This window comes from Cinclus cinclus, chromosome 17 (genome assembly GCF_963662255.1).
Source record: "Cinclus cinclus chromosome 17, bCinCin1.1, whole genome shotgun sequence".
Classification (NCBI taxonomy): Eukaryota; Metazoa; Chordata; class Aves; order Passeriformes; family Cinclidae; genus Cinclus; species Cinclus cinclus.
The window spans coordinates 2343926-2370297 of NC_085062.1; the positions used below are offsets into that span (position 1 = coordinate 2343926).

At 48.2% G+C, this 26372-nt stretch overlaps 4 protein-coding genes and 1 long non-coding RNA gene across 6 annotated transcripts in view; 2 read left to right on the plus strand and 3 right to left on the minus strand.

Annotated features, from left to right (window-relative positions):
* Positions 1-131: 131 nt before the first annotated feature.
* Positions 132-3136, minus strand: SNRNP35 (small nuclear ribonucleoprotein U11/U12 subunit 35). The gene has a single exon (XM_062504688.1). It carries the CDS (start codon positions 2958-2960, stop codon positions 2166-2168), a length of 795 nt encoding a protein of 264 aa, XP_062360672.1. The 5' UTR covers positions 2961-3136; the 3' UTR covers positions 132-2165.
* A 548-nt stretch (positions 3137-3684) lies between these two features.
* RILPL2 (Rab interacting lysosomal protein like 2) lies at positions 3685-8099 on the plus strand. The gene is made up of 4 exons (XM_062504689.1): positions 3685-4032; positions 4942-5096; positions 7357-7467; positions 7949-8099. The coding sequence occupies exons 1-4, from the start codon at positions 3685-3687 to the stop codon at positions 7971-7973; spliced, it is 639 nt and encodes a 212-aa protein (XP_062360673.1). The 3' UTR covers positions 7974-8099.
* On the minus strand, positions 4355-9198 carry LOC134051132 (uncharacterized). The gene is made up of 3 exons (XR_009933758.1): positions 9178-9198; positions 5460-5569; positions 4355-4515 (listed from the first exon to the last, which is right to left on the minus strand). It is a non-coding gene; the product is annotated as an uncharacterized LOC134051132 (long non-coding RNA).
* Positions 9199-9997: 799 nt separating this feature from the next.
* Positions 9998-18205, minus strand: KMT5A (lysine methyltransferase 5A). The gene is made up of 8 exons (XM_062504687.1): positions 17781-18205; positions 17417-17511; positions 15188-15344; positions 14141-14357; positions 13390-13474; positions 13053-13112; positions 12373-12563; positions 9998-11649 (listed from the first exon to the last, which is right to left on the minus strand). Exons 1-8 carry the CDS (start codon positions 18004-18006, stop codon positions 11439-11441), a joined length of 1242 nt encoding a protein of 413 aa, XP_062360671.1. The 5' UTR covers positions 18007-18205; the 3' UTR covers positions 9998-11438.
* Positions 18206-22337: 4132 nt separating this feature from the next.
* SBNO1 (strawberry notch homolog 1) overlaps positions 22338-26372 on the plus strand; it is a 31108-nt gene continuing 27073 nt past the window's right edge. The window contains exon 1 of one of the 2 annotated variants that reach the window (XM_062504374.1): positions 22338-22484. The gene's annotated coding sequence lies outside the window, so the exon portion shown is untranslated. Of the gene's footprint in view, positions 22485-23028; positions 23404-26372 lie in introns of those variants that run through there. The other variant, XM_062504376.1, reaches the window with a different exon arrangement.

Sequence of the window (26372 nt, forward strand, 5' to 3'; positions counted from 1 at the left end):
AGTTGTTTTTATTACAGGGTGATCCAAGAGTGGATTTTTAATGTGTGTGAGCAGCAAACGGTTCTGAGCCCTTCTCTAGTAGAACCCTGGCAGCAAAACCTCTCCTTGCAGTGGTGGGATGTGTGCTGCCCTGCTCCTGGCTGTAACTGCTTCATTCCAACACAAACCTTCTGTGTGTTCTAGGTAGGGAAAGTGCTTGCTGTGACCCCCTGGTGTCACTGCAGCTCGGGGCAGGGGGTACATGTGGCCTTATACGAGATAAGGTGACCAGAGCCCCACGTGGGTATTGTGTAGATGCATTTTTGCCTGGTTATATTTTGGCAACATCCCTAAAACAGCAGCACCTCCCCACTCCTGTGAAAAGCAACTCTTAAATGGGGGGAGTGTCTTAATTTAATGACACTTAAATTGCCAAAACCTGGCTTCAGTTCCATGTGAGAAAACAAAAAGTGCAGTACAGTCACATCAGGCAGTTCAGTTGTGGACAACCCCATCGAGTCTATCCCGAGGGCAGTTCAGTCGTGTGGCTCATTCAGAAGGGATGCAGTGAGCAGAAACAATGCCAGAACGTGGGCCTGAGTAAGCAGATGCCTTTGGAAATCAATCAGCTGAGAGCAGTGAGCTGGGATAATGGAACTGCACAGACCCAACCTAAGCCTGAGCAGCACAAAGGGAATCTCCAGGCCTGGTGCACTGTACAGCAGAGCCCGGGGCTCTGTGGGGCCAGCCCTGCAGCCAACACCAAACCAGTGCAGGAGGCAGGACAGCCTTCCCCACATCTCTGAAGCCTCAACCCCTGGGTAGCTCCTCCTGACCTGCTGGCATTTACCACGTTCTCACGTTTGCAATGCTGCATTCACACACCCCAAGTGCCATCGGAAGGATGGCCTGGAGGGAAGTGTTTGTAAAGATCTGAAGATCTGTGTGTATTGTTTGTCAATATTCAAGGAAAATCTGCTTTTAGAAAAGGGGCCAGGATGCTGGCAGGAAAGGGGTGTAACAGTCCTGCTTGCCAAATGCAGGATCACTGACATTTTTTTTGGTTTTTTTTGGTTTTTTTTTTTTTTTTTTGGTTGGGCAGTAAATAATTTTAACAGTTTAATAAATATTTCTGAAAAACATGTATGTCTGCAAGACTTGAGTCTTTTTTTTGTGGAAATACTACCATCCATTCTTGGGGATGCAGCCTATGGATCTGTCTGTGTACAAATCTTCATGGAAATACAGCCTTAAACCAGACAAGGTTTAGGACAGAGCCATTCCAAGACTGACAAAATACAATTTAAAATACATTATCTATTTAGGAATGGCTTATGATGACAAAGAACATGACAGAGCCTTTTGTAGAAAGCACTGAAAGCTCCTTAATGGAAGAGGTGTGTCTGTATTTACACATCCTAGCCCTGAGAAATATGTTTTCCCCTCTGTTTTCCCCAATTCAGCTACAACCAACAGCAATCCCAGTTTCCAGAATGGATTTAAAACCTGTGTAGAAGGGTGAGGACAGAGTGGGTGCAGCTGCAACCACATTTACCTATGACACTCTCCTTCAGTGACTATCCATGGATTCATCAGGAACATGAGGCATTTTCTGACATGCTTATTGCCCTGTGGTGCACATTCCTCTGTACCAAGGAGTTTCATCCTCCCAGGTCATAGACAGTGGATTGGTTCCATGTTTCTCTCTCACCTGGCAGAACTAGTTAAGGACAAAGTATCAATAAAGATCTTGCCTGTCCCACTGTCTTCACAAAAATGAAGCCATCAGCTTCTGTTTTGGGGCACCCAAGTTTCTATTTGTTTCTATTCTATTCCTGTATCTCCAGCACAGGACTGTTTCATAAAGAACAAGAGGACACCTGGCCCACAGATAACCCCTCACCCAGGCAGCCAGACAAGGTGTGTGCTCAGCTCAGTGGGATGCCTGTACACACAGTGCATTTCTTACAGCACTCACCGGTTCAAAAACATTACTACAAAAGTTTATTTTCTCTAAAGAACAACACACATCTGAACTGCATTAAGAACCAAACTACGGAAAGCTGCTGGCAGCAGAGTCACAGGCACAAGGTGGCAACACCACAGCTCGTTCTGGGATTGCTGTCACAGCCCTGAGCTGCCATAAGGGGAGGTCACACACCCAAGGGACAAGGCACAGTCACCTATCAGTGCTTATCATCATCTCTTTGCTTCTTGGTATCTCTGTCCCTGCTCCGGTCTCTATCCCTGTCCTTCCTGTCTCTGTCCTTCCTTTCCCTCCCCCTGCTCCTCTCCTCTTTGGAGTCCCTTTCTCTCTCACTGTCACCCCAAGCCCACGACCTCTCCCTTTCTGGCCAGCGTTTGTCCCTGCTCCTCTCATGGTCCCGGTCCCTCGTTCTCCAGTCCCTTGTTCCCTCCCGAGACCAGTTTCTTTTCTCTGACGATCCTTCTCCATAGAAATCATTTTTCATGTTTGGCAAATTGATGGGCTTTCGGAAAGGTCTGTCCCGTCCTCCAAACCGCAGCTGCCCGGACTCTTTTTTGCCTCCAAACCCACCCCCAAGCCTCCGGGGAATCCATCCTTTGAGAGTTCTTTCCAGTTCAAAGTCGACAAAGATCTCATGTTGGTCGATGACCAGCCTGTTGGCATCTCTGTGGGCCTTCAGGAGCGCACGCTCCTCTTTGTACTCAATAAACGCATAACCCTTGGAAAATCCCGTGACCAAATCTCGAACGAGACGGATCTTTCGGATGTCTCCATAGCGGGAAAAAACCTCCTTTAACTTCTCTTCTGTGGTCTGAAGATTGAGCCTCGCCACGAAGAGGGTGAGGTGAGGATCTCCCGTGACACCCTTGTTGGGCACGTACCGTGCAAGCATCGCCCGCCATATGGCCCGGTCGTGGGGCTCCTCGTCCGTGCCATCGATGCTGCCGGCCTTGAGGGGGTCGTACTCCTTCGCTATGGGGGCCCAGTCAGCCATTGTCTAGTCGGGGAGAACACACATGGCACAGGCTCACGGCTGTGTCAGGAACAGCCCGTGCAAGAAGCGCTTCCAGCGCTGCTCCGCTGCGTGTTCATCCCAAAAAATCCCCCCAAAACGTGACACATAAACCAGCCGTGTCGCTGTTGTTTGAGCCCGCATGCTGGGACAGAGAGGTCTCGGGGAGCCGGGTCCTGCCCTGGTCTATCCCCGCCTGAGGGGTCTCGGCCTGGCCCGAGGAGACCCCTCAGCCCCTCGGCCCCTCAGCCCCCGGGCCCCTCGCCCCCCTCGGCCCCGCTCCCGCCGCCGCCTCTGCCCTCCTCACCCGCCCGGCGGACAGGGGCCGAGCCCCGGCCCGGAGGAGCCGCAGCCGCTCCCTCTGGGTCGATTTCAGCTCCTTTCCCCGCTCCCGGCCGGTCGGATCCCGCCAGACCCCCCCCGCCCCGCTCCCGGAGCCGCCGAGGCCGATGGTGACGCTGCGGAAAGGCCGATGATGCGTTCACCCGCCTCGGTGCCGGTTCCCGGGGCTGCCGGAGAGTTCCCCGTCCCTTACCGGCAGCGGAGAGCGGGCGGCGCCTCCTCAGGGGAAGGGGCAGGGCGGGAAGCGGCGCGGGGCCGCGGCCGCCGCCACGGGAGCGCCGGGGGCGGGAGGGGCCGCTCCGACCGCGGCCCCGCCGGCAGCGCCGCCCGGCCCGGCCCGGCCCGGAGGGAGGGAGCGGCGGGCATGGAACGGGGCCGGGACGGGGAGGAGGAGCTGGAGGAGGAGGATGATGAGGAGGAGGAGGATGGCGGCCCGGAGAGCGCCCTGGAGAAGAGCCCTTTCCAACTGACGGCCGCGGATGTCTACGACATCTCCTCCGTGGTGGGCCGAGACCTGCTGCAGCTCCGCGCCGGGCCGCAGCTGCCCGCCGCCCGCGCCCGGCTGCAGTTCAGGATCGTCAGGGTGCTGGAGATGCTGGAGGCGCTGGTGAGCGAGAGCAGCGTGGCCGAGGAGCAGCTGCGGCGGGAGCGGGACAGCCTCCGGCGGGAGCTGGAACAGCTGCGGGCGGCGGCCCGCGGGAGCGCCCCGCAGGTGGGTGCGGGACACGGCCGGGGCACACGGGACAGGGACACGGCCGGGGCACAGGGGACAGGAACACGGCCGGGGCACACGGGACAGGAACACGGCCGAGGCACACGGGACAGGAACACGGCCGGGGCACACGGGACACGGGCCCCTTCCCCAGCACGGGCACACCACGCGCGGGTCCCGGAGCGCACCCAGAACCACACCAGATGTGCCGGTCCATACTCGCGGTCTCTTAGTGCCAGCAGAACGAGTCTCACGAAGTCACTTCCCGTCTTTGGCCATGAAAGCCTTGAAGGTCTTTCCTTCGAGGTGGTTACGGGTCGCAGTGCTGTGGATTCCTCGCTCCAGTTTCACTGCAGTGACTGACCCAGCGAAGTTGTGCAGACACGCACAGAGTTCAGAGTACAAACCCGCCGGGTTCAGCTCTTGCACAGCACCGGCCCCATAGAGACAACTGTATGCAAACACTGAGGCTTTGTTACCCCCCTGTGAGGGAAATGGATGTCTTGATTACTACAAAGGTTTTTAATGAAAAATGACGAGTTCAGTTCTCACCTTTCTTTGACATGGAATTTTGGTGTGGCATTAGATGGCTCAGCCTCTCTCATCATCCGAGAACAATCTAATAAAAGCATCTTCTTGACAACTAATTGCAAACTCTTTGGGACAGAGACTGCTTTTAACTGCGGTTAGAGCCTGTCACAGTTGTGACCTGTACTTGGCTGGGGAACACAAGTCACTAAGGGAATACAAAGTTATGAACTATAATTAACTGCTTGGAAAAAAAAATCAGGGTTGTTATGAATTCAATACTAGTTCTAAAAATTCTATGTATATAAAATCCAGATATTTTGCTCTCTGAATGCTGAGTTTTTTGAGAGGTTACAAGATCCACTGCTGTTTATTTTACAGCCCAGCAGCCTTGGACCAGATCAAATGGTGATAGACCTCACAGACCCCAACCGGCCCCGCTTCACCTTACAGGAGCTCCAAGATGTACTGCATGAGAGGAACCAGCTGAAAGCTCAGCTTCTGCTGGTGCAAGAGGAGCTACAGTGCTACAAGAGGTAAAGCTTGAAGTCAGCAGAGAACTAATACTATTACTAACAAGTACTTCTTGTCTGGGAAGCTTATCAGGTAGAGTCTTGCAGGTTTGGGCCCCTAGGTCAGGAGAGGCACTGTCCAGGTTTGTAAGTGACCTCTGTGCTCCCCAGAGCATACAAGTGAGCAAAGAAAAACAGGGGAAAAATGAAGTCTCTATGCAATATGATTTAAAAACCGAACTCCCTTTTCCTCTGCACAGTTCCCATAATTGTCCCACTCTCAGCCTCTGCACAGTTACTCCCACTCCACATCCAGGCTGGGTTCTCATGCACAGGAATTCATCTGTGCAGCTGCACACACACAGTGTCTAAAGCCACACTACATACCAAAGAGCACGGGGGGTTTCCAGCTCAGCTTTAGTCAAAGTTTCCTTCCTCCTGCAGCACCACGCTGGTTGATCTCTGGTCCTTCACTCCCACAGGGGTATGGCACTGATCTAGAAACAGAATATTGAGCTCTTTCATCATTAATGATAAGCTGTGGGGTTTTAAAGACTGCCAGCAGAGGGTTATGTAAGGCCCTTAAACTGTGCAAAGCAAGTGATTTCAGACAAGGGCTTGGTCTTCCTTGAAGGGAGGGTCAGTGTGAGTCAAAGTGTGGGATGTGGGAAGGGTATTGATCTGGGTGCTACAAATTCATTCACCCCAAAGACTCTCCTTCCCAACCTCTGCCCCCTCTCATCACGTTGGATTACAAACTCTTTGGGTCAAGAAATTACTTCTCAATCTAGACATTAAGTGTCTGAACACATTAGATTTCAGTTGGGATATATCAGCAGCATTCACTGGATACAGTGAGCCCACCCTTTGCCTTGTCTGTAACAGCCGAGTTAAGCCAAAAAAGTTACACTCAAATTCACAGATTTACAAACTGCCTGACAGCACATCCCCAGCTCAGCTGGATGTTTTGCTGTGCAGCAGTGGAATGGCTTCTTGCTTTGATTTCCCAGCTGTTACACAATTTAGTACAGGCCAAGTTAAAAGTGTAGCAGTGGGCGTGTTTTCAGGTTTTTAGTGATTTGAGTCACAGTGCTGTGCACCAAGAGCAGGGCAGGGCTGCTTTTCAGGTCGAGTAATTTGTGGGGTTATCTCCTCATATAGTGTTACATCTTAAGCCAAAACCCATTTTCCCTCTAAACAGTCACATAAAATCCTAATTGCAGTTGTAGTAAAGAGTAATTGTGCAGAAGAAGATAAATATATGTTCCAAAATGGCTTGTACACATTGGAAATAAGCTCTGTAAAAGACAAGGGAACATCTCAGAGACTGGCTCAAGGTGACTGGTGGTGGTTTTGGGGCTGCATGTTTCATGATGATTTCTGGCTAGAAGTTACCATGCAGCTGTTAGAGCTCTGCAGTGTCACCCAAGAGCTCCTTGTCTCATTTACCCAAGAGGACAGTCTGCCTGAGAATTACCCCATGCCTGGTGTCACACCAGTTTTTAAGTGCTCTGTGTTTTTATTTCGAAATCCATTTGAGTGTTGCTTGGCTACTCTTCGCCTGCAGCTACTGCAGGCACAGGCTTTGATCCACTGAGCTCTCCAAATTACTGAGGTCAGCTCAGGACAGGCTGTGAAAACACTGTGTACTCAGGCTGGGAAAATCCAACCCGGTTCCAGGCAGGGAAAACACCCTTTGGTCAAACTGAAACTTGCCTGGGGTAGGTGGTTACAGCTTCTGGAGTATAGAAACACTCAAGCCAGATGGTAAAATCTAGAGCTGAGGCAAAGCCTTTCTTCTCTCCTCTGTAGGGTGGAAAGAGGAACAGGCACCTGCCTTGCAGGGGTGCTGGGAGTCTCCCATCTGGTCCCAGGCCTGGTGTGAGCCTGTGTGCACTGGAGGTACCACACATCCACCCCTGCAGAAATTCATCGTTTGTGTCTGCACCCTCCTCTAATCCTTGGACTTTTGCACAAATCCAAGTGTGATTACACTTCCCTTTCACTCCCATTATGATTTGCCATTTTGCTCTGTGGAGAAGTCAGGTTATTACTTCTTCAGTGTTCTCATTAAACCATAATCTTGATACCATTACATTCCTGTATTTAGGGATAATAATTCATTATTTTCAGTTCATTACAAGGAAGAGGCTGGGCTGCCATTTCTGTCCTGTGAACCCTCATTCACCCATGTCCTAGTTGCCCAGTGAGAGGGTCTAACTCATGCACTGTCACACTCTGCACAAACCCACAAAAAATACACAAAACCCATTTCCTTTCCCAGTGGGATTATCTCAAAGAAAAGGGACCAAACTCAAGAACTGGATAAAGAAGCCAGTGGCAGCAGTGCTGGCACCAGCAAGGACAGTGAAGAGAAGACAATCATCAAACGGCTGTAAGTTTGTGTACAGATTTTTGGGAAAGAATTTGTGAGAACAAGGCCCACACTCCTGACACAGTGAATCCAGGGATGGATGCTGAACTTTAGCCCAGTTGGCTGGATATTGTTTTCTCCTCTCCATGTAAAGTTAAAAACCTGATAAAGCAATCTCTTCCTGGGGAAAAAGCACTACAAAGGAAAGCAACCTCCACCCAGGCAAGCAGGGAGTAATTTTTTTTTTCCTAGGAAAAACAAGCATTCCTGAGCAAAAGGATTCAATACTTGCCTCCCCTGCCAGCTCCTCAGGGCTGTGCTGTGGGGGCACCCCAGATGGCCCCAGGCTTTGTTTACATTGTACACAGAACCCACAAGCTCAGAGTCTGTCCCTGAAGTCCCCCAAAAATAGCACATTGACAGGGCCAGCCCCCGCCTGTTCCTTGTTTTCCAGTTGTACATTATTGTTTCCTTTCTGCTATTGATTTTTTTCTTTTCTTAGGTTTTCTTTTAAACATGGAAAGTGAGCATCCTCAAGGACTTAACTGCTGCTGGTGAGAATGGCACTGATGAGCCTCAGAGGCATTGGGAAAGACAATGATTGGAAGCAGCAGCATCACTCCTACTGTAGAGAATGAGCAATCTCATTAAAATCACGTTGTATAATATTCTCTCAGAATAGATTTTACTCTGCTTTTTCAGAAACTGTTTGAAACAGACTTTTTGTATTTCTTACTGTCAGATATTACCCACATGTAGAAAATAAAATGTTTATACAAAGTTGGGGTTTATTCTTATTACAAGAGCCTTCGATGATCTGTACTACAGCATACTTATCCTGTCCAGCTATCAAAACATCCAGCCCAAATGATTTTGTAACATGAAGGTAAGTTAAGAAAGACATGCCATTCATGAGTGGTTGTTTGGGGGTGAGAGGAACAGTGGGGAAAAGCACACCAAAGGAAGAAAAGCTACTGCAGTTGGGCTCTGCCCACATGAAGGACTGAGGTGCAGGCAGTGCTCAGACTGGAACAGATGCACCAAACATTTCCTTTCTGACAGCTGAAAGTCTCCTGTGGTAGGCAGTTGTGTTTTCCATAAGCTCTGTTCTTTCCATCACCTGCCACAAGCTGTGTATTGGCCCCAGTAATGAGATTTAGCACCAGTGGAAGCATATAGGGCAAACAGAGGAGTGGGAAAAGAAGCTTGAAAGACACCAATTAGGTTCTCCATTTAGAAAGGTAGAATATCCAGAGCAGAAAAGTCTGAACAGACATAAAAGAAGCAGTGACAGGTATCAAACTGTGATCTTACTCTCTTTAGAAATAAAAGCAGGCTCTGAAGTCTTTTGATTTCCCTCTCCTACACTGGCAGCATGAAAAATATAGGACACTTCAGACATCTGCTCAGCTGCACAAAGTGAACGTGGCTCAGCAGAAAGCAGAGCTGCAGCCTCCCTTCAGAGGTCAGGAACAATTGTCTGTGAGCAAGGCCACACCACAGATGGCTGACCTGAGCCAGCTGGTTTAGCCAGGGCACAGAATCACTGGAGTCCTTTTGCCATCTTCAAAGTATCAGCAAGCCTTGGCTGTGTATTTTCTAGAGCATGGCAGCAGGGAAGGCAGTTACTGCATTGCCTGAGCAGAGGCTTTGTGCACAGAAAAATTAAACAAAGAAACAGTCAATCAGCAACAGCCAGGATGCACCTCTGAGCTGAAGAGAGATGCTTACATGTGATCTGAATTCCATCCTCTTCCATGGTTTATATCCAGGGACAGATTTTCCAATCTCCTTTAAAAAAGGCAGTTTAGCTCCCAAGGGTGTTTTTCCCTATGACACCTTGTTAGAAGATGAAGCCCTCCTGTGAGGCACAGAGATAAATATCCAAATGACATGTCCTGTGAGAAGTACATTGAGATAGACCTATAGATCTCTTATCTGTGTTCCTAGAAAAGTAAAGGATACATAAACAGTGCAACACGAGCTTTATTTCCATCCTCCAATGCAGTGCTACTCATTTACCAGTTAAGCTTTCAGAGAAGACATTTCCTTTTAACGTAAAACAGGGAAATCTTTCCCCTTTCTTGTTTACAAAAGTGATGCTGAAGTACAGAGGTTTTAAGCTATTCAACCTGATAAGAGAACAAGTCAATGTTTAAATTAAATTTAAAATAAAGATTTAAAAAAAACGCCAATTTTGACTTAAAGGAAGTGCTCTAGTTTAGCAGGACACTACACATTGCTGAAGTCTCTGTTACTGAGACCAGAGAAAAAAAAAAAATCAGTGCCAACTCAGACAAGTTGGCCAACGAGGCTTACCTGAAACTTGGTACACGTAATAGAACAGGTCTCCAGTTAATTCTTCAGAAATGGGAAAACACCCAGGCTTGCTCAGACGAGTTTGCCTTGTGTGAAAGCAGTAAATAATATAAAGCATTTAACAGCTAATGATTTTCACAGCTTTCTTTCAAAATGCTCATGAACTGCAATGGAGACAGGTAGTATAGCAGCCGTTTCATCAATAATAAATATATTCTTTATTTTACAGAGACATTGTCTTCAAGTTTTTAATTTAAAAAATACATCACTAAGCCAGCTCTCTTGCTGCTGGAGCACACAACCAGGATGTTGTTGCTATCTGACCTATCACATAGGCAAGCATAAGATTGTCTAGAGGGCATTCAGCTGGAACAGCAGCAGCCTTCAAGACATGAGGAACAGAAGACATTAACACAGCCACAGATCCCTTGCTGACATCTTCCAGCAGCAAGCGTGGCTGATGGCTCACAGCCATTTTCATCTACACACATGCCAAGCCTGCCTTGGCAAAAATTCCAACTGGTAAGAATTCATCTTTAACATAAAGGACCTGCATTGTATTGCCTGCCTATATCCCAGATTTGGCTCTCCAACAGTAACATTCCAAACACCCACGAGATGCCAACTCCCACGTGAGACAGTGGGACCAGACCGTGCTGGACAGACCTACAGGACCAGGCAATAAGGAATCTACTTTCTTCACTGCATGAACTCCATCACTACAGTTTGAAGCTGCATATGAAGATGACTCCTATTTTTGGAACCACTATGCTCTACTTCAAGCATTCACAGTAAATAAATAGCTTCTGATGTGGCTAATTAGCATAGGAAGGTAATATAAAAATTTTTGGAGAGAGCTTTTACTTCTTTAAAATCCTCAGGGAGACACCTCCAAGAATCAGCCATCAACTATAAAAAAGGTACCTTCTCAAAGTTTTGAAAATAAGTAAAAGTCAAACATCAATTCTCATGGTGAAATTCTATCTTCACATCTGTAATCATTATCAACCCAGTCTAGCAAAATTGATCCTGATTTGGCTGAGAGTCATTTCTCCAAAGGAAGCAGCCAATCTGACCATCCTTTTCCCCTCAGTGCCAGTGCATTTGAAGTTCACTGCCAAAAGAATGTATGACACAGGAGAAACTGGATTCCTACCACAAATTATTTGAGACTGAGAGTAGCATCCATCTCAGAGAAACCTGTCAGAACTGGGCTGTGAAAAGCAGTCTGACAGGCAGTCAAGCCACTGGATGACCAAGTCAGAGTACAGCAGTACTTCTGTAATAAAGCCAAGTTCAGCACCCCAAACTGGAGCATGAGATTTCCTTGCAAAAGCAAAAGCACAACCCCAGTGATTAAGTTTCTGTGCAAGTCTTTCACTGCTCAAGTGGCACTGGTCACTATGCAGAAGCATTCAAATTTCAAGGAGGGTTTTCCTTATATGATATAAAAGTTTTGGCAATCTAAGATCAATTATTCAAGCCTGCCCGGAAAGTTGTAATAGGTATTTAAATACTGCAAAGCAAAAAGGCAGTTTTTAAGGAGCTCGGAAGACCATAAGCAGTCCACTAAGAAAGCTGAGGGAAGTGAGGGCAGGAAAAAAAAAAAAATTCACTGACTCCTTGTAGAGCACTCAGTCCAAAAATAAAAACCCCAAAACAAAGAAGATGAATTAGTGTTTCAGCCACGGGTGAGCTTCAATGGAAGCTTTGCTTCTGTCTCCATAGTCGTACAACAGTTCTTCACCTGCCTTAATGTCCCTGGAAGCTATGAGGATGAGATGAGGTACACCATCGATGTCATGGAGCTTGGTCTGACAATTGCCACACTTGCTGTGATTAATGAGCCTCCCCAGACGATTCGTTTCTTTTGTAGCATCGACACTGAAAGAGCAAGAACAGAAGGGTGGGATTGCACCTGGGACAGGCACCTTAGTGGACAAAGCCCAAAGTGCAAATCAGACAAAGAAGGATTCTACGTGAGTCTTGAAAAATTAAGGAGAAACAGAACATTAACATGTTACATTACAGAACAACCATGATTAAATAGATGGCCATAATATGGCTAGGCAGAGAAACTGAAACAACTCTGGGAGATTTTTAAGTTAGCACAAAACCCAGAAACTGAAATATGTAGACTGTTTGAGCTGCCTATTTCCAGGAATAGCAGAATCCAGATGTGAAACAAATGACAAAGCTTGGACTGAAGTGGGTATCAGAGACTGGAGGACACCCACTGAAAGCTAGAAGAAATGCTTCTCTTCCAGGGAGTCTGTCCAACCTGCTTTCCAAACCAGCTCCTCGCAATTCAGACACTGGAGTTCATTGTACAAGAGCAGAAATTTAGGCAGAAAACCACTGCAGAACTACAAGCCTCATCCAAGTAGATGCAACTCTCCACATAGCTTGTACTATACTTCAAAGAACAGGGCTTTGAGTCACCTACTATTCCTCATAGTCCAGACTTATAGGAGGCTCTCAGACCATGGATCAGTGCTCCAAAAGATTTTGTAATTCACAGTTCCCATTAAAAACAAAAAAATTGCATGAAAACAAGAAAATAATTAGCAGCATTCAAAGCCTCTATCACTGGAAACTCGAGCTTACCAGTAGGTTTTGCTGAGGTACTGGAAATAGTACATGTAGCAGCCTGTGGATGGGTCTTGAGCATACACAGCCTCTCGTTTCTTGGCATCAGTGATCTCAATGAGATCCCCGTGATATTCAACCACAAATTCACCTCGATTAAAATGTTTAGTAGCAATTACTCCTCTCCCTTTGCCATCGATGTAATCAATCTGTTGAGTTGAAAAGAAATTACTTTCTCATTTCCCAGCTGATTTATGTCATTGCAGATACGCTGATTACTAGGAAGTGATTTGTCATTAAAAAATGCTGCAGAAGGGAATCTGTGTGTACTGCAGACAAAGCTGTAGAAGCACAATGCATGGCACTGTGGAAGAAATGCAGGATGAATTTGGGACACACTCAGTTACTGGGTAGCTGGACACAAAGTCTACCAAAGAACTTAGGAGTGCATTTCTGAAAAGATCTTAAAGCCCCCTCAGTATTTATAAGCAAGGCTGCAAGTACATATCCTTCAGAGACCAACATTGGTCACTCAAAAGGAAGGACTGTGTGTTCCAGTTTTCCTGGAAAATTCTCATTTTCATCAGAGAATTGCTGGGTCCTGAGACTGAGTTCTGTTGCTCTCTGTTTAAATAGATTAACATCAAGATACTGTATGATAAACACTACATGACTACTGAGGTTGGCACTGTAGTTACCTTCATTCCTTCCTCCTTCCCACTTGTAATCAGCTCATCTATTTTCCTCCTCTCCTCAGTCTGCAGAATAAACAAGAACAAACAAAACCATAATACTGTTGATAGCTTTGGTAGCTTATTCAAGAGTTGGAAGGAAATTATCCACCAATGACACTCATTGTTCCAAACCATCTCATATTTCCAGCAAACTTATTGGCAGAAAGCCAGATTTACACCTCCCCCCCCCCCCCCAAAAAAAAAAAAAAAATACACAAGCAGCTAGATTCTGTTCTAAACTAGAGGTACACACTTCCCAAAATTTTCAGGCATGTTATGTCATTTTAACAAGAAGCACTACCTCCAATTCAGATTTGCTCTTCCTGGAACTTCTTCTAACTGGGTAATAATCTGTCACTTTTCGGTTTGGTGTTCTTCCTTGTGTTCTAAGGAGTAAGAAAAAGAGAACACACACACATTTCAGACTTTTTGCTAAGATACGCTTCTAGAGCAAAGGTACGTGCACGAAAATTTTATTGGTAGCTTGAAAGTTGAAAAGGTGATCAATATGAATCAGTGTTCTTTATCAGTACTCTTAGCTTCACGCCACAGCTACATCCACTTTTCTTCCCCACACTATTTTCATTACTCCAGAACTAATTCTTGAACAATAAAAGTGAGATGTCATTGGAAATCAACTGAAGGTCACATTACAAGTCTGAGGCCCCCTGCATGCTTTGCCAGAAGGCACTCAAAAATTTAGGTCACGAAAACTGCTTGGCAAAGAATTCATTAATGTTAGGTCACATTACTCTGATAGCATGAGAAAGAGTATCAGCTCAGCCAGGAAGCCTCCAACTGCTCTGTTTTTAACAAGACACATTCCCATTTGTCCAAAGGGAAATAGGTCTTAATGGCTCATTAATTTATTTACCATAGGTGACCAGCAAATATTTTATTTGTGATGGAACAATAGAACACACTAACTTTACTTACAAGACAAAGGAGTGCTCTGCAAAATAGCTACTTGGATGCTATTTTAGGGTTTTTAAAAGCCTGATACTCTTGAGAAAACAAATAGCTGTCCTTTCACAATTGCACAAGTCACTTACTTTTTCCTTGTTCCTCGTTTTGCTTTAACCATCTTCTTCTGAGCTGGCTTTGCATTGGCCTCCTCAGCACAGTCTGCAGGCAGGGGAGTCTTCTGGGTTTCCACAGTTTCCTGGTTTTGATCAGAGGAGGGCACAGAAGGATTGCACACACCTTCCTTATCCTTCTGGTCTTCTGGTTTCACAGCACCTTCAACTACTTTGCCACTATTCTTTTTTCCTGGTGACAAGGAAATCGAGTAAGGCTCTGAACTTAGGGCCAACTATACCTGAGTGCTTTATATGCATTCCTGTGGTTTTTAATTCTGTCAAATGAGAGAAAAAGGACAGCAATGACCCTGCACTGCCAGGATCAGCAGCTGCAGATGTTGGTACCAAGTGGCCAATGCCACCCAGACTAAATCCACGTGAGCTAAAAGGCTGGCACTGACAAGAAATCTACATTCCCCACAACCAACATCGACCTTTTTTTTTTTTTTTTTGGCATCCTACCCCAATACAACCACATCCTCCTCCTCAGAGAACCGACTCCCAGGTAGGTGAGTGTGGTTTAAAGCTGAATAACGTTTTCATGTAGAGTAAATCATCAGGTTTAGCAGTCCCATCTGCTGAGACAGATGCTTCTGTCTCAGTGGAGAAAAGGAGCACAGCTGCAAGGCCTCAGCAGTGGGACAAGCTAAAGCCATCTTCACTTCCTTGTCAAAACCAGGGAGCCAAATTAGGAAATAAAGGCCCCAAGTTTCCAGAAAGCCTGACACTGCCTTCCTCAAATGGGACCTAAAATATCTGCTTGGTAAAAGTGCTTGCATCAAAATGCTTTGACAAATTACCAAGGCTGTTAAATGCACCTTTAAACACAAGCCAGATGGGTCTTCTCCCCTTCCTAAACTTACAGAACATTCCCATTTCTAATCACTGCACTGAAGCTGTGAAGCTTGGCAGCATCAACAAATTGGGCTTCTCCTCACTGCTTTTGTTACTTGATGAAAGTGTTAGAATTGGGGGTGGTGGGAGGTTCACCAAGATAAGAAATCCGAAGCTCAATCTTACCAGCTCCTTTCCTGTAGGTTTCCTTTAGTGTTTTGCCCTGACATTTCACCTCGTGATACATGACAGAGTTTTCTTCTTGAAGAGGGGAGCGAGCACCAGGAGCTTTGTTGGGATTCAGGTAGCTGTAGATTTTGGATTGACCAATAAACACATTCTCCTAAAACAGACCCCAAAAAAAAAATCAGTTCAGCACAGAGATTCCTGGGAACCTCAAGTTGGCATCCACAACAATCTGCAGCAACCAGAGCTGACAGAGGATTGTGCTGATACAAATTACACTGTTTGAAGCATCAACCTCATTGAGGTTGTCATTTCTAAGTGAAAACAGAACAGTGCTGAGCACTCAGAGAACTTAACTAATGCAAGCTCTCAGTCCAAGAGAGCCACATAAAATGTGGCAGGATTGGGTATTCATAGCTAACGCCAGCCTCCCCCCTTGTGCTTCACAGTATGAACTTTGGTGCTAAAAAAAAACCCCAAGCCTGAGCTTCTGGGGAAGAAGGCGGCCTCAGAGAGCACAAGCCAAAGAAAATACGAATAACGCAGCAAAAATTGTCCAGACCCAGTACAGAGCTCTCACAGCCAGAGAGGTATGAGCTACCCAGATACTCTCAGGAGGTGTCAAATGTTGCTGCAGAAATTATATGCTCAAGTGAACAGCACAGGAATCAGTTTTACAGCCTACCTTGAGTGACAACTCTCAGCAAAGCATAGGAGATAAACAGTGCTATTTTTTTATCCATTATTTGATACAAAAATAAAGCTTAGAAGTTGTTTATGGCAAAAAAAAAGCCCAGTAAAAGGTCTATGCAAAGCCTAATCAGGAAAATGGCAAAATCCTCTTGCACGGCCAGACACCAGAGCCTGGGGTTTGTTCACTGGCTCAGGCTCCAAGATGCCAACAGTGAGCAGGGTCAAATTTAGCAAAGATTAGTGGAGTCCTGTCACCTTTGTTTTTACAGTCTCCTGCCACCTGGCTATGTTTGCCTGTGCAGGGTATGTCAGGCATAGGGATTCCAACCGTGAAATCTCAGTGTCTGGACAAAAAGATGAAGCTTGGGCAGAATTAAGTTTTTCTTGGCTATAGTTTGGCTCACCCAAAAGCAATTTTCAGACATTGCAAGCCAGTTAAAACAGAAACAAAACGCATCCATTTTTTTAGAAAAGCAAGGAACAAAGGGTCCCAGTAGTTAAAAAAGACAGCTCAAACATAGCTGACTAAACAAATACCTCAGTATTTCAGTCACAGACAATGAAAAAGTAAACAAAGTACACAACAGATCAGATAGGAGAATTTTAATAATCAACGTAGTCAAGAATAACAAATTTCCTACGTACATAATTCACACAGAATCAGACCAGTTAAAGGCTGAAGTCTTAGTCCACAAATAAACTTTACTAACGATTGAGATTACGATGGAACAGCCTGAGAAAAAGCAAATCAGATAGACACTCCCTGACCTCCAATATTACTGAAAGGCCTGTGAAAGGCAAAAAATTGTCTTTTAAAAACTAGGGCTTCAAAGCATGAAATACTACGAAAACACTCCGTTTTATCAACGCCAAGTAATGAATCCTGAGCTTCAAAGACCTCAAGATTTAGTAAGAAACTTAAATATGGGCATTTTGGCAGAAAGCCCAAAGGAGTGAGCTGCGGCCCACCTGCCAACTGAGCCTTCAAGCTCTGCATACACCATGAACAGGAAAGGAACAACTATTTTTGCAGCATAGCTTCCTCCCTTCATTCCCCGCTCCCTGCCTGCTGTGCTCTTGGCGCAAGCGAGACGCCGCTGCCACGTCTTTGTCTGTACCAGGCTTGAGAACGGGAGAGCAGAGATTTTCTCAGCACAGCAAAATACACGAAAGGCTGATGAGGGCCTCTGGGATTTGGTGCAATAGCTACAGCTAATTTCTACTGGGAGTTAAATGCAAAGAGACACTCAGCCTCCGGCCAGCTGCCTGTGACAGAACTACAGGACGGGGAAGATGGCACGGAGGGAATGCCTGGGGCCGAGGGACTGTCTTTGGTAGGGCACAGGCAAACATAGAACGAGTTCGACTGTACTAAAAGTTAAGGGATTTCTGAATGATTGGAGGGGCCCCCTAAGGCCCGGGCCCCGCGGCTCCCCGGGGCAGCCCGCACACCGGCTCGCCCGCACCGGGGAGAAACGGAGGGCACGGCAGACCCCCGGGAGCCGCCCGCCCAGGCCCGGGCACGGCACTGCTTACCCCGCCGGCCCGGGGGCGGCCAGAGCCCTTCCTCTCGGCGCTCTCGGGGCTTGCCTTCTCCACGCCGCCCGCCCTGGTCTTGGGCATGTTCTTCCCTAGGAGCAACGGGGAAAGATCGGCGCCTGAGCCATGTCCGGCGCTGCCGCCCGCGGTCATCGCCCGGCCGCCACGGCCTGCGCCATGTTTAAAGGGCTGGACGCGGCAGGGCGAGCCGCGGCGGCCCAGCCCCTTCCCGGCGAGCTGCGCACACCGCGCGGGGGAGGAGTCCCGCCGGCCCCGGCTCCCCGCACCTCCCAGGAGGAGCTTCCGCGCTGCGGAGATGCTCCGCGCCGACCCAGCCCCGGCCCCGCTCCGCCCCACGCACCTCCGGCCATGGCGGCGGCGGCGGCGGCGGCGGCTGCGGCCCCGCGCCTCGGAGCCCCCGCGCCAGGCGGCCCCGACTGTCCCCGCGGAGTCCCCGCCGCCGCCAACCGCTCCGCAGGGAGACGCCGCGTTACCCTTGGCAGCCTCATTGGTTTAACCTCCTGCCGATCATCGCCATCGAGACTCTGATTGGCGCGAGCGGCCATAGCCCGCCCTCTCCCTGTCATCCCGCGGCGGCTGCGGTTCCCGGGAACAGGATTTAAATGTGAGTTCGCTGGGCGCTGATTGGCCCGTGCCGAGGGCCAGCAGCGTTCTGATTGGCGGGCCGGCAGGGGATGCCCCTCTCGCAGCCTGGCCGCGCCACGTGAGTGGGACCGGGACCCTCCGGGCTCCGCGGGGAGGGCCGGCGGTCACCGCGCTCTGTCAACCCGCTCTCACCGGCACCTCCCGCCGCTGTCCCGCCGACACCGCCTCCCTCCTGCGCCTTTCCGTACGGCACAAGGCCTCCGCCACCTCGCAGAAGGGATTCGGGGCACCCCTAATCCTGGCGGGACTGTAAAACTCTGCTTTGCGAAATTATTAGGCTGCTTTACTCAATGTTTAGTTTAGATCTCCCTGGCTGAAATTTAAGTCTGTTAGTTCCATCTTCCAAGCTCGCCTGGACAGCAGGTAATTCTGAAGCATTTCACTAAAGCATCCAAGACCGTGTGTAAATCCCTATTCCTTAACGAGGGCGGCTAAAATATTAAAAGGCCTATTGACAGAGCGGTCATTATCACCAGGAGAGCTAGAACTGCCTTCAGCATCAATTCCCTGGTCAGAAGCTGCCAACAGGACTAGCACCTACATTTTGAAATCAGGCAAGTATAACGGCAAAGGATAACACAGCAATGAGCCCAGAGCACACAGGGATCAGGGGATCTGGATGGATACCAAGTGGATGCCATCATGGAAGTCAGGAAATCGTTCCATGATAAGCAGAACACTTCTGTTGAGCAACAGTGCATGACTCCTGTTCCTTATCTGTGTTACCCCTCCTTTAACAAGGCCAACCTGAGTGTGCTCAGGAGATGGGGTGGTGACACTTGCACTGCCCCAAGCCCTATCGCCATGGGGTGGCTTCCCACCCAAGGCTTATCTGTAGCCACAGGCTGCTGCTTGTCTCTTGGGCATTCTCACAGTGACATAAATAGCCGGTGTGCTGCTTCAGTGGAAAATCATCCTTTCCCTTAAGAACAGGGAAAAAGCCCTTCTCATCTTAGGCAAGAACTTAGGGCCTTATCCTTTCCAAGCTGTCCCAGAGCAGTTGTGGGCTCACAGGACAGGAATTCAGTGTGACTGCAGAGTCTCAGAAGGCAGCACAGCACAGTTCCAGTCCACCCCCACGTCTTCTTGTGCTACCTCTGCATTCAGGCGTTTTGGGAGACAACAGAACAAACCTAGCTCTGCATGGACACTGTCATTTGTTACATCTGGGTCTTCGATCACCAGGCACATGAATTTTACAGAGAGCCCACCAAAACGCACTGGGTATTTTCCTGTAAACTCAAAGCTGCGGCCAGCTGACATCCTCTGGGCATCATGTCCATGAACATCCACATCCATGGTGTTCTTCCACCAAGGCAGGTACTCCAAGCTCTCTGCAAAAGCACCAGAGCAGACACTGCTCTGATTTTTCCACCCCAGTTCGCACTGTACTTATCGCACAGCTGGGATGAAATTGGAAAAAAAATCTTCATCAGTTACTAAGATGATCTCCTTACAGTAACAGGGAACACTCTTCCTAATGTCTTAGGAAAGCTCTGGAAACACCCTCAACTGTGCTTTTTCTGTTGGGGATTGTATATTTTATATATGTATATTAAACAAAGCAACCGAGTTGGCATCGAAGTCGTGCGGGCCACCAGTAGAGGGCAAAGGAAGCCAAGGAATTTTCTTCCCCAGAGCAACAAAGAAAACAACGTCATCTCTAACTGGCCGCTGCTCCCGGCGCGGTGGGATTACACTGTGAATTGCCAAAACATTTTGGCTTTACCCCTCAGCTGGCTGCGACCAAAAGCCAGAGATGAAGAGAAGTTAAAATGTTAGAGGCTCCAGCCCAAAACAGTGTGGCTGGAGCCGCCCGTCACTGTGACTCGGGATACGCAGCAGCACATGGAGAGAGAGCGCTGCCGACTCCCGTAATCCAGAGGGAGCAGCGCGGCTCCCGCTGGAACCAGCGCTAAAACCCAGTGACCTAAATATTCTCTCCCGTAGTGCCGCATGAGCAGCTCTCGGGAGCACCACGTTTTACTGCGGAAATGTGAAAATGTTTTGTGGGGGAAGGGAAGGAAGAACGAGCGAGGCGTTGAGTTGCTCAGAAAGGCAAGAAAATCTTCAAGGTAAATATCTTCGGTCTAGATGAACACTTCATCCAGTTTAAAAAAAAAAATCTTATCTTTGAAGTCATAGTTTCAATTTCTGTCCAATACAGCAAGGAGATGCTTGTTAAATATTCCCACCTGAGAGCAAGTTCTCACATAGCACCTGTCATATTTGCAATTTGCAAAATAAATGACGGCATTTACACAAATTTCTCGTTCACAAGATGAAATCCCTACCATTTGTGCTTCAGCCACTAGAAATCAAGTAAAAACAATCCCTGAGGGTAACTGCTGAATATTACATTAAGCAATATCATTTTATAAAGTCATTGAGTAAAATGCCAGTAGGTGATAACTGCATTTCATAGATTATAAAATAAAATTACATTCAGAATTGTATCTACCAATGATTAAAAAAAAAAAAAATCTCTGACTAGAAAGTGCAGTGGGATCCGTGAATTACATGCAAAATTCTATGGAAACAGAGTCCTGCAGACAAATGTGCGTGTGCTAATTCCACGCCAATGGAAAGCAGCACTTCCACCAGATTACTCACCTATTCCAGTCGAGGATGATCACAAATGCTGACAGGTAGCTCCGTTTTCAACTCAAGACATGGAAACCCTCACATTCTTGTCACGATTGTACAGAGCTGCTGAGATTTAAAGTTCGATTCAGCACGTTTGAGCTGTACTTCATCGTGCCTTCATCTGAAGTGTGAAGGGGGCAATAATCAAGATAAAAGCTGCCATTTAAATTGTTCTTCTGGTTTCTGGCCACACTTTGTCTTTTTCTCCATCTGAAGCATCACCGATTAATCTGAATTTTAAATCAGTTCAATTAACGTTGCTTTGTCCTTAACTAGTTTAGCCTTAATCTGTCTAATCCTTTATTGGTTATATTAATCCCTGTTAAATTTGTCTAATGATAAAATAACCAAACTTGTGCAAGATTGAATGAGTAGTAGTGAACGTTTGAAGGAAGTTCATGATTGCTCACACTTCATGTGTCTGGCTCAATTCTGTGTGGAAGTTCTTACAAATTTTCACATCCTTACACAACTGGGAGACCATTTTATTGGAAGATTGTCTCTTTTAACAAGTCTTCTCAGTCTGGGGGCCTCCAGCGCTAAAAAGATGTCTCCAAATGTGAAACGACCATGAGTGGTCTATGGATTTTCACTCACTCTTTGCAGCAGCAAGTTTCACATTAGCAGCTTGTAAAATATTTGCAAGGGAAAACTCATCTGCCATCACATCCCCACGAGAGGCAGTCCCAGGGAGGGCAGCAGGGATGTCCTCCCGCATTGTTCTGGGGGAGTCCCTGTGCAGGAACACAGCAGAGCCGTGCCGCTATGAGGGGGCGGAGGTGGCGGCGTCCTCAGAGCGGGCCGGCACCGGCCGCACCGGGGAGCTCGGAGCGGCCAAGCGCGGAGGGACGGGACGCGACGGGACGGGACCGGACCAGGGGGCCGCCTGAAGCGAGACGTATTCAGCAGCGGCAGCACGGGCGGGGATGAGCTGAGATAAGCCGGTCCCGGCAGCTCGGGCGGGGATGAGCTGAGATAAGCCGGTCCCGCCGCTCCGAGGCCGCTCCCGCCAACACCGCCTCAGGCGGGAGCGCGCGCAAGAATCCTTCCCCCTCCCCCCCCTCCCCGTGATGCAGCTAGAAACGCGAGATCTCGCGAGAGTTCCGCCGCGCTGCCGCGTTCTCGCCGGCAGCCGCCATCTTGAAGGAGCCTCGGTCACGTGACCGCTCGCAACCGTTCTCCTCTGCCTTCCCCTCCCCCCACCCTACCGGGAACCGGGCCCGGATCGCTAAGGCTCGACTGCGGTCGCCGCCCTGGGCGGGGCCCGCCCGTGGGGACGTCGCTTATCTGAAGGACGGTGGATACGCCGGGTTTTCTCGGGGGGGAGGGAACGGGGAATTTTCTGCCTTCCTGTTGCTGAGTGCAGGGAAAAACCGAGGCGCGGCATGCCACGTGACGGGGGCGAGCGGGGAGCGCGCGCCAGGGCCCGGCGGCGGCGGGAGTGGGGGGGTGGGCGCGAGACGGCGGCGGCGGCCACGTGACCGGGGAGCCCGCGGGCGGGGGGCGGGGTCACGTGGTGCCGAGCGCGCGCCAGCGGCGGGCGGTGGCTGGCGGTGTCACGTGGGCGGGGAGCGCGCGCGGCGGGGGGAGGGAGGTGCGGCCCGGGTCACGTGGTGCGGGCGGCCCCCGGCCCCCCCCTCCCCTGTGAGGGGAGGGAGGGCAAAGATGGCGGCTGTGAGTTAGAAAGCGGCGGGCGGCGGGGCTGGCGGCGGAGACTTCCAGGAGCCCGCGGGAGGATCGAGCGCGACTGAGAGTAAGTCTCGCTCTGCCCTTTCGCTTGGCACCGCGTCTGTTTGGCCGCTTTTGGCCTCTCCCCGCGTTGTGAGGCCGCCCCGGGGGTTTCCTCCCCTCTGCTCCTCACCCGGGCCCGCAGCGGCAGCGCGGGGGTGTCCGGGGAGGACCCGTTGTGCTGGGAGCGGCTCCGCGTCTCCTTCGGTCCCTCAGCCCCGGAAGGCTGTGCGGCCGCCCCCGCAGGGGTCCCGGTGGGCCGGGGGTGGCGCGGCGGGCGGGGGAGGCGCCGCCGCCGCCCCGGCGGAGCCTCGGTTGTCCCGCGAACTTCGTGCCCGGGGGCGTGCGGGGGTGGGCGGCGGGGTCCCTCCGCTTCTGGGGAAGGGCTTCTCTAACGGGGGCGGGCGCCGCGATGGGTTTGGCCGCCCCTCCGTCGCGTCCCTGCGCGGGCTGAGCCCCCCGGCCCGGCCCGCGCCTTTGTGCGCTCTTTCCGCGGCTGGTGATTGTTGTGATTGTTGAGGTTTGAAACGGAGAGACGAGGCGGGGGGGGGGGATGGGGGTGTTTGATTTATGGTGCCGGAGCGGCTCCGAAAGCCGCCGTGAGACGAAGCCCTGCCGCCCTTCCCCGGGATCCGCGGTCTTGGTGAAGGGATCTTTAAAGAGGTGAAGCTGTGGGAACAAAAAGTCGCGCATGGGACAGGATTACGCAGCCGATTCTGGCCCAACCCGGAAGTTTATGTCGGGAACACGTGTTGGTGGGAAGGTGGCGGGGCAGGAGCCGCCGACCCCCCCCTTGTCTCTCCCGTCCTCTCCCCCGGGGGCTTCCCCGCCCGGCCGAGCCCTCCGGGGCCCCGCTGCTCCTGGGGAGCTGAACCGCGGCGACAGACACGGCCTCAAAGTCCAGGGACTCTAAAACGAGCCCACCTCAAACAGAGGTTGCTAGGGTGAGTAATAGTTTAACATAGAAATGGCCCTACGGTCTGAAGGGGAAGAGGCCTTTTGGGTTTTTCTTCTGGTTTTTTTTAGGTTGTTTCTTTATTATTTTTAGCTGACCAGGTTTCACAGTGCGTTTGAGGGTATAAATTAGGGCTCTTGTACTTTCTTTTAGGTACTTATAAGCTGGTTCTACGTGTTTGATACCTGTTAAAGATGAGGCAAATTTTGTTAATGCTTAAAAAAATTTCCAAACATTACATTGCTCTATTAGGTAACTCCAGAGTAAGTAAAAAACAAAAAAAAAATAGTGTGACACAGTGTAAAGTTAGGAATTAACTCAGTGGTAGACTGTTTGGCTTTAGACTACCAAGGTTGTATCTGTATTAAAATTATTTAAAAACATACATTAATGTTTTGTGAGCTGCAGTCCTCCAGAATTGAAAGTCCGTAGTTGATGCTGTAAAGCAAGACTTGAAATTGTGTAATAGTGTGACATTTGAATTGGTCTTTTGTATCTGCCTCGCAGCCCTGAGATGTTATATTTGTATGCAATCTTAGAATTATTTAGAAATAAAATGTGGGCAGTTTGTCTTTTTGTCCAGACTGTTCATTTGGTTTCAAAACTGGCTGAGAACTACTCTAAAAGCCATTGAAGCAGGTCATGGATATAGGTAATGGTGCTTTGAGAGACACCTGGAACAGGCTCCTAGGCTAGAACTAAGAACCCTGACGATCACATGCTGCTCTTATTTCTTTGAGTTTTTACTTCTTAAAAACTTTCACTACTGGCCAAATTGCCAGCTCCAGCCTTTTAGTCTGAAAGCTGATTTCATGCAGGATCATTGCATTGTTAAGTCTTCTAGTATTTTCAAAACTTCTGAATTTCACATTTGCAGACTGTGTAACGTGGGAGCTGTAAATTTTGTAGAACAGTCATTAGAAAGCATTGAGGCAAAGCTGAACCCCACAGTGCCCTGAAGTGTCCCTCGTGTCCTTGAAAGCTTTGACGTTTGAGTGGTAACCAGCCTTGGGAAAATGGGAATGATTTTTCCAATATTGGAGTTAACTTACAATTTTTGTGAGAACACCTTTGTACATGTAAATGCAAAATTAACTGCTAGGCTTGAGGTTAAGGCATGGAAGGATGAGCGAGTTCATTAATTAGGGTTTTGCTCTTTGATTGGATGGTGGCTTGGAGAGGACCAGAAAGGGTTGGGTTGGTTGAGGGTTTTTTTTTTTTTTTTTTTTTTTTTTTTTACTGTTATCCAGGTTGCATTCCGGAGGCAAAAGCTGTGAAATGAGCAGAACCCACGTGGATAGCCAGAGAATCCTGTTGGGTGGGATGGGGCTCAGCAGCCCTTACACCTCTGCTGTGAGAGGCTGCAAAGGGAGATGGTGGAGTTTTCAGGTCAATAGTAACTCATGGTTTAGACGAGCAGAGAATTTGCAGGGCACAGCTGCCTTGTCTCTACAATTCCAGTAGCTGTGTGATATTATAAATGGCTTCCAGTACAGTTCAGGTGACAGGTATTCCTCAAAAAGGCAGTGGGATAAACCTTTCCAGTAAAAGAGCAAAAGTTGCTGACTGCTGTTTGTATCCCAGCCAAGCACTAACAGCCAGGTCTGCAGCTGGGTGCACCACAGAGCCCAGGTGTCTGAAGGGCTTGGGAATAGCAGTGCCTGGTTGATTGGGATGTTTGGTTTGAACCAACTTATGATACTGTAATTGATTGTGGTTTTAAAATAAGCACTTTAGGCATGCGGTGTTGCAATGTGTAACTCACAAAGCTAAAAATCAAAAAGGCTTTTCATTGTTTGGGATTCTACCATTATCTTTCTTGGGGGAAACAGAGCAGGTTGCTCGACATGTGTTTTAGAATCTTTTTTATTCTTTTTTTGTTTCGTTTCTTTGTACCAAAGCTAAAATGGAAGGAAAAGAGAGAGCCAGGTTGGCATGGATACATGACATGATATTAAACATGGCATTCTGGTTTTGTATCTTTAAATCAGGAATTATTTACATAATGTGCAGTGATCACAAAACTGTCTCATCATCAAAGTTTTAAGCTGTATCCTTTGTCAGGAGAGCACCTTACAGAAATGTTTGGTGTGTTTTGGTAACCCTTATTGAAATGGCAGCAGTTTGCTTTTTCTTAATACAAAGAAAGTAATTAAAACATTACTACAGTTGATATTTTATAGGTACATTTTTTTTAGTGCTATTTAATAGACTGATTCTTGCTCAGTGACACTGGACTACCTCACTAAACATAGACAATCTTATCTGCAAGATTCTACATGCTTAAATCAGTTCTTTGAGTGATGAAATGCTCAGGGAACAGCTTGTAATATTCACAACTTTTTAATAAGTATTTTCTTTCGAAGATTTTGAGGATGTGGCAAGCAGGTCCTTATATAGTATTGCCAAGGCTGAGCTGCAGAGCTTGATAAAGTCACTTTCACTTGTGTTAACTCAGGAGCCTCCTACCTTGCAAGATTATGGAGCTGCTTGAGCCTGATAATGTTTTAAGCTTAACCAGTATGTGTTGTAGAAAATAAACTTAAGTTATCACAATGCAGCTTCTCCTGTGTTTTTTTTCTTCCTCATTTAATTTCCTTGCTAAATTAAAATGGGAGGGTGGGCAGCACTGGTGCTTGGAAGCTGTACAGAGCCTAAAATTGGTGCTAAGTATTCAGTGACTTCTAATGTAAAAATTCTACAAGTTCAGAATTCCTTTTGTTCCAGACAATGCAGCTTTGTTCCTACTGTACAGAAACAAAATAAGTGAAACTAGTCAAACTTTCATTGTCTAAACTGACAGACAAACAATTGCTGTTGTTTTACTGAACTTTTTGCTGGGTTGTGAGCAGCCATGAATTTTTAAGACTTAAAATTTGGGTTATCAGGAGAGGGGTGAAGTTAGGGGGTTTCTTACATTAAAACATCCCCACTAGAAAGGGATGCTTCTAAACTGGA

Bases quoted from the DNA above. Each gene is read 5' to 3' on its own strand.
- KMT5A (XM_062504687.1), bottom strand. From the start codon at position 18,006: ATGACAGGGAGAGGGCGGGCTATGGCCGCTCGCGCCAATCAGAGTCTC. The intron at 14,358-15,187 runs GTAAGATTGAGC...CCTTGTCACCAG, and splicing joins AACCTACAGGAAAGGAGCTG to GAAAAAAGAATAGTGGCAAA. The intron at 11,650-12,372 runs GTAAGCTCGAGT...TTGCTCTTTCAG, and splicing joins TACCTCAGCAAAACCTACTG to TGTCGATGCTACAAAAGAAA.
- SNRNP35 (XM_062504688.1), bottom strand. From the start codon at position 2,960: ATGGCTGACTGGGCCCCCATAGCGAAGGAGTACGACCCCCTCAAGGCC.
- RILPL2 (XM_062504689.1), top strand. From the start codon at position 3,685: ATGGAACGGGGCCGGGACGGGGAGGAGGAGCTGGAGGAGGAGGATGAT. The intron at 5,097-7,356 runs GTAAAGCTTGAA...TTCCTTTCCCAG, and splicing joins GAGCTACAGTGCTACAAGAG to TGGGATTATCTCAAAGAAAA. The intron at 7,468-7,948 runs GTAAGTTTGTGT...TTCTTTTCTTAG, and splicing joins AAGACAATCATCAAACGGCT to GTTTTCTTTTAAACATGGAA.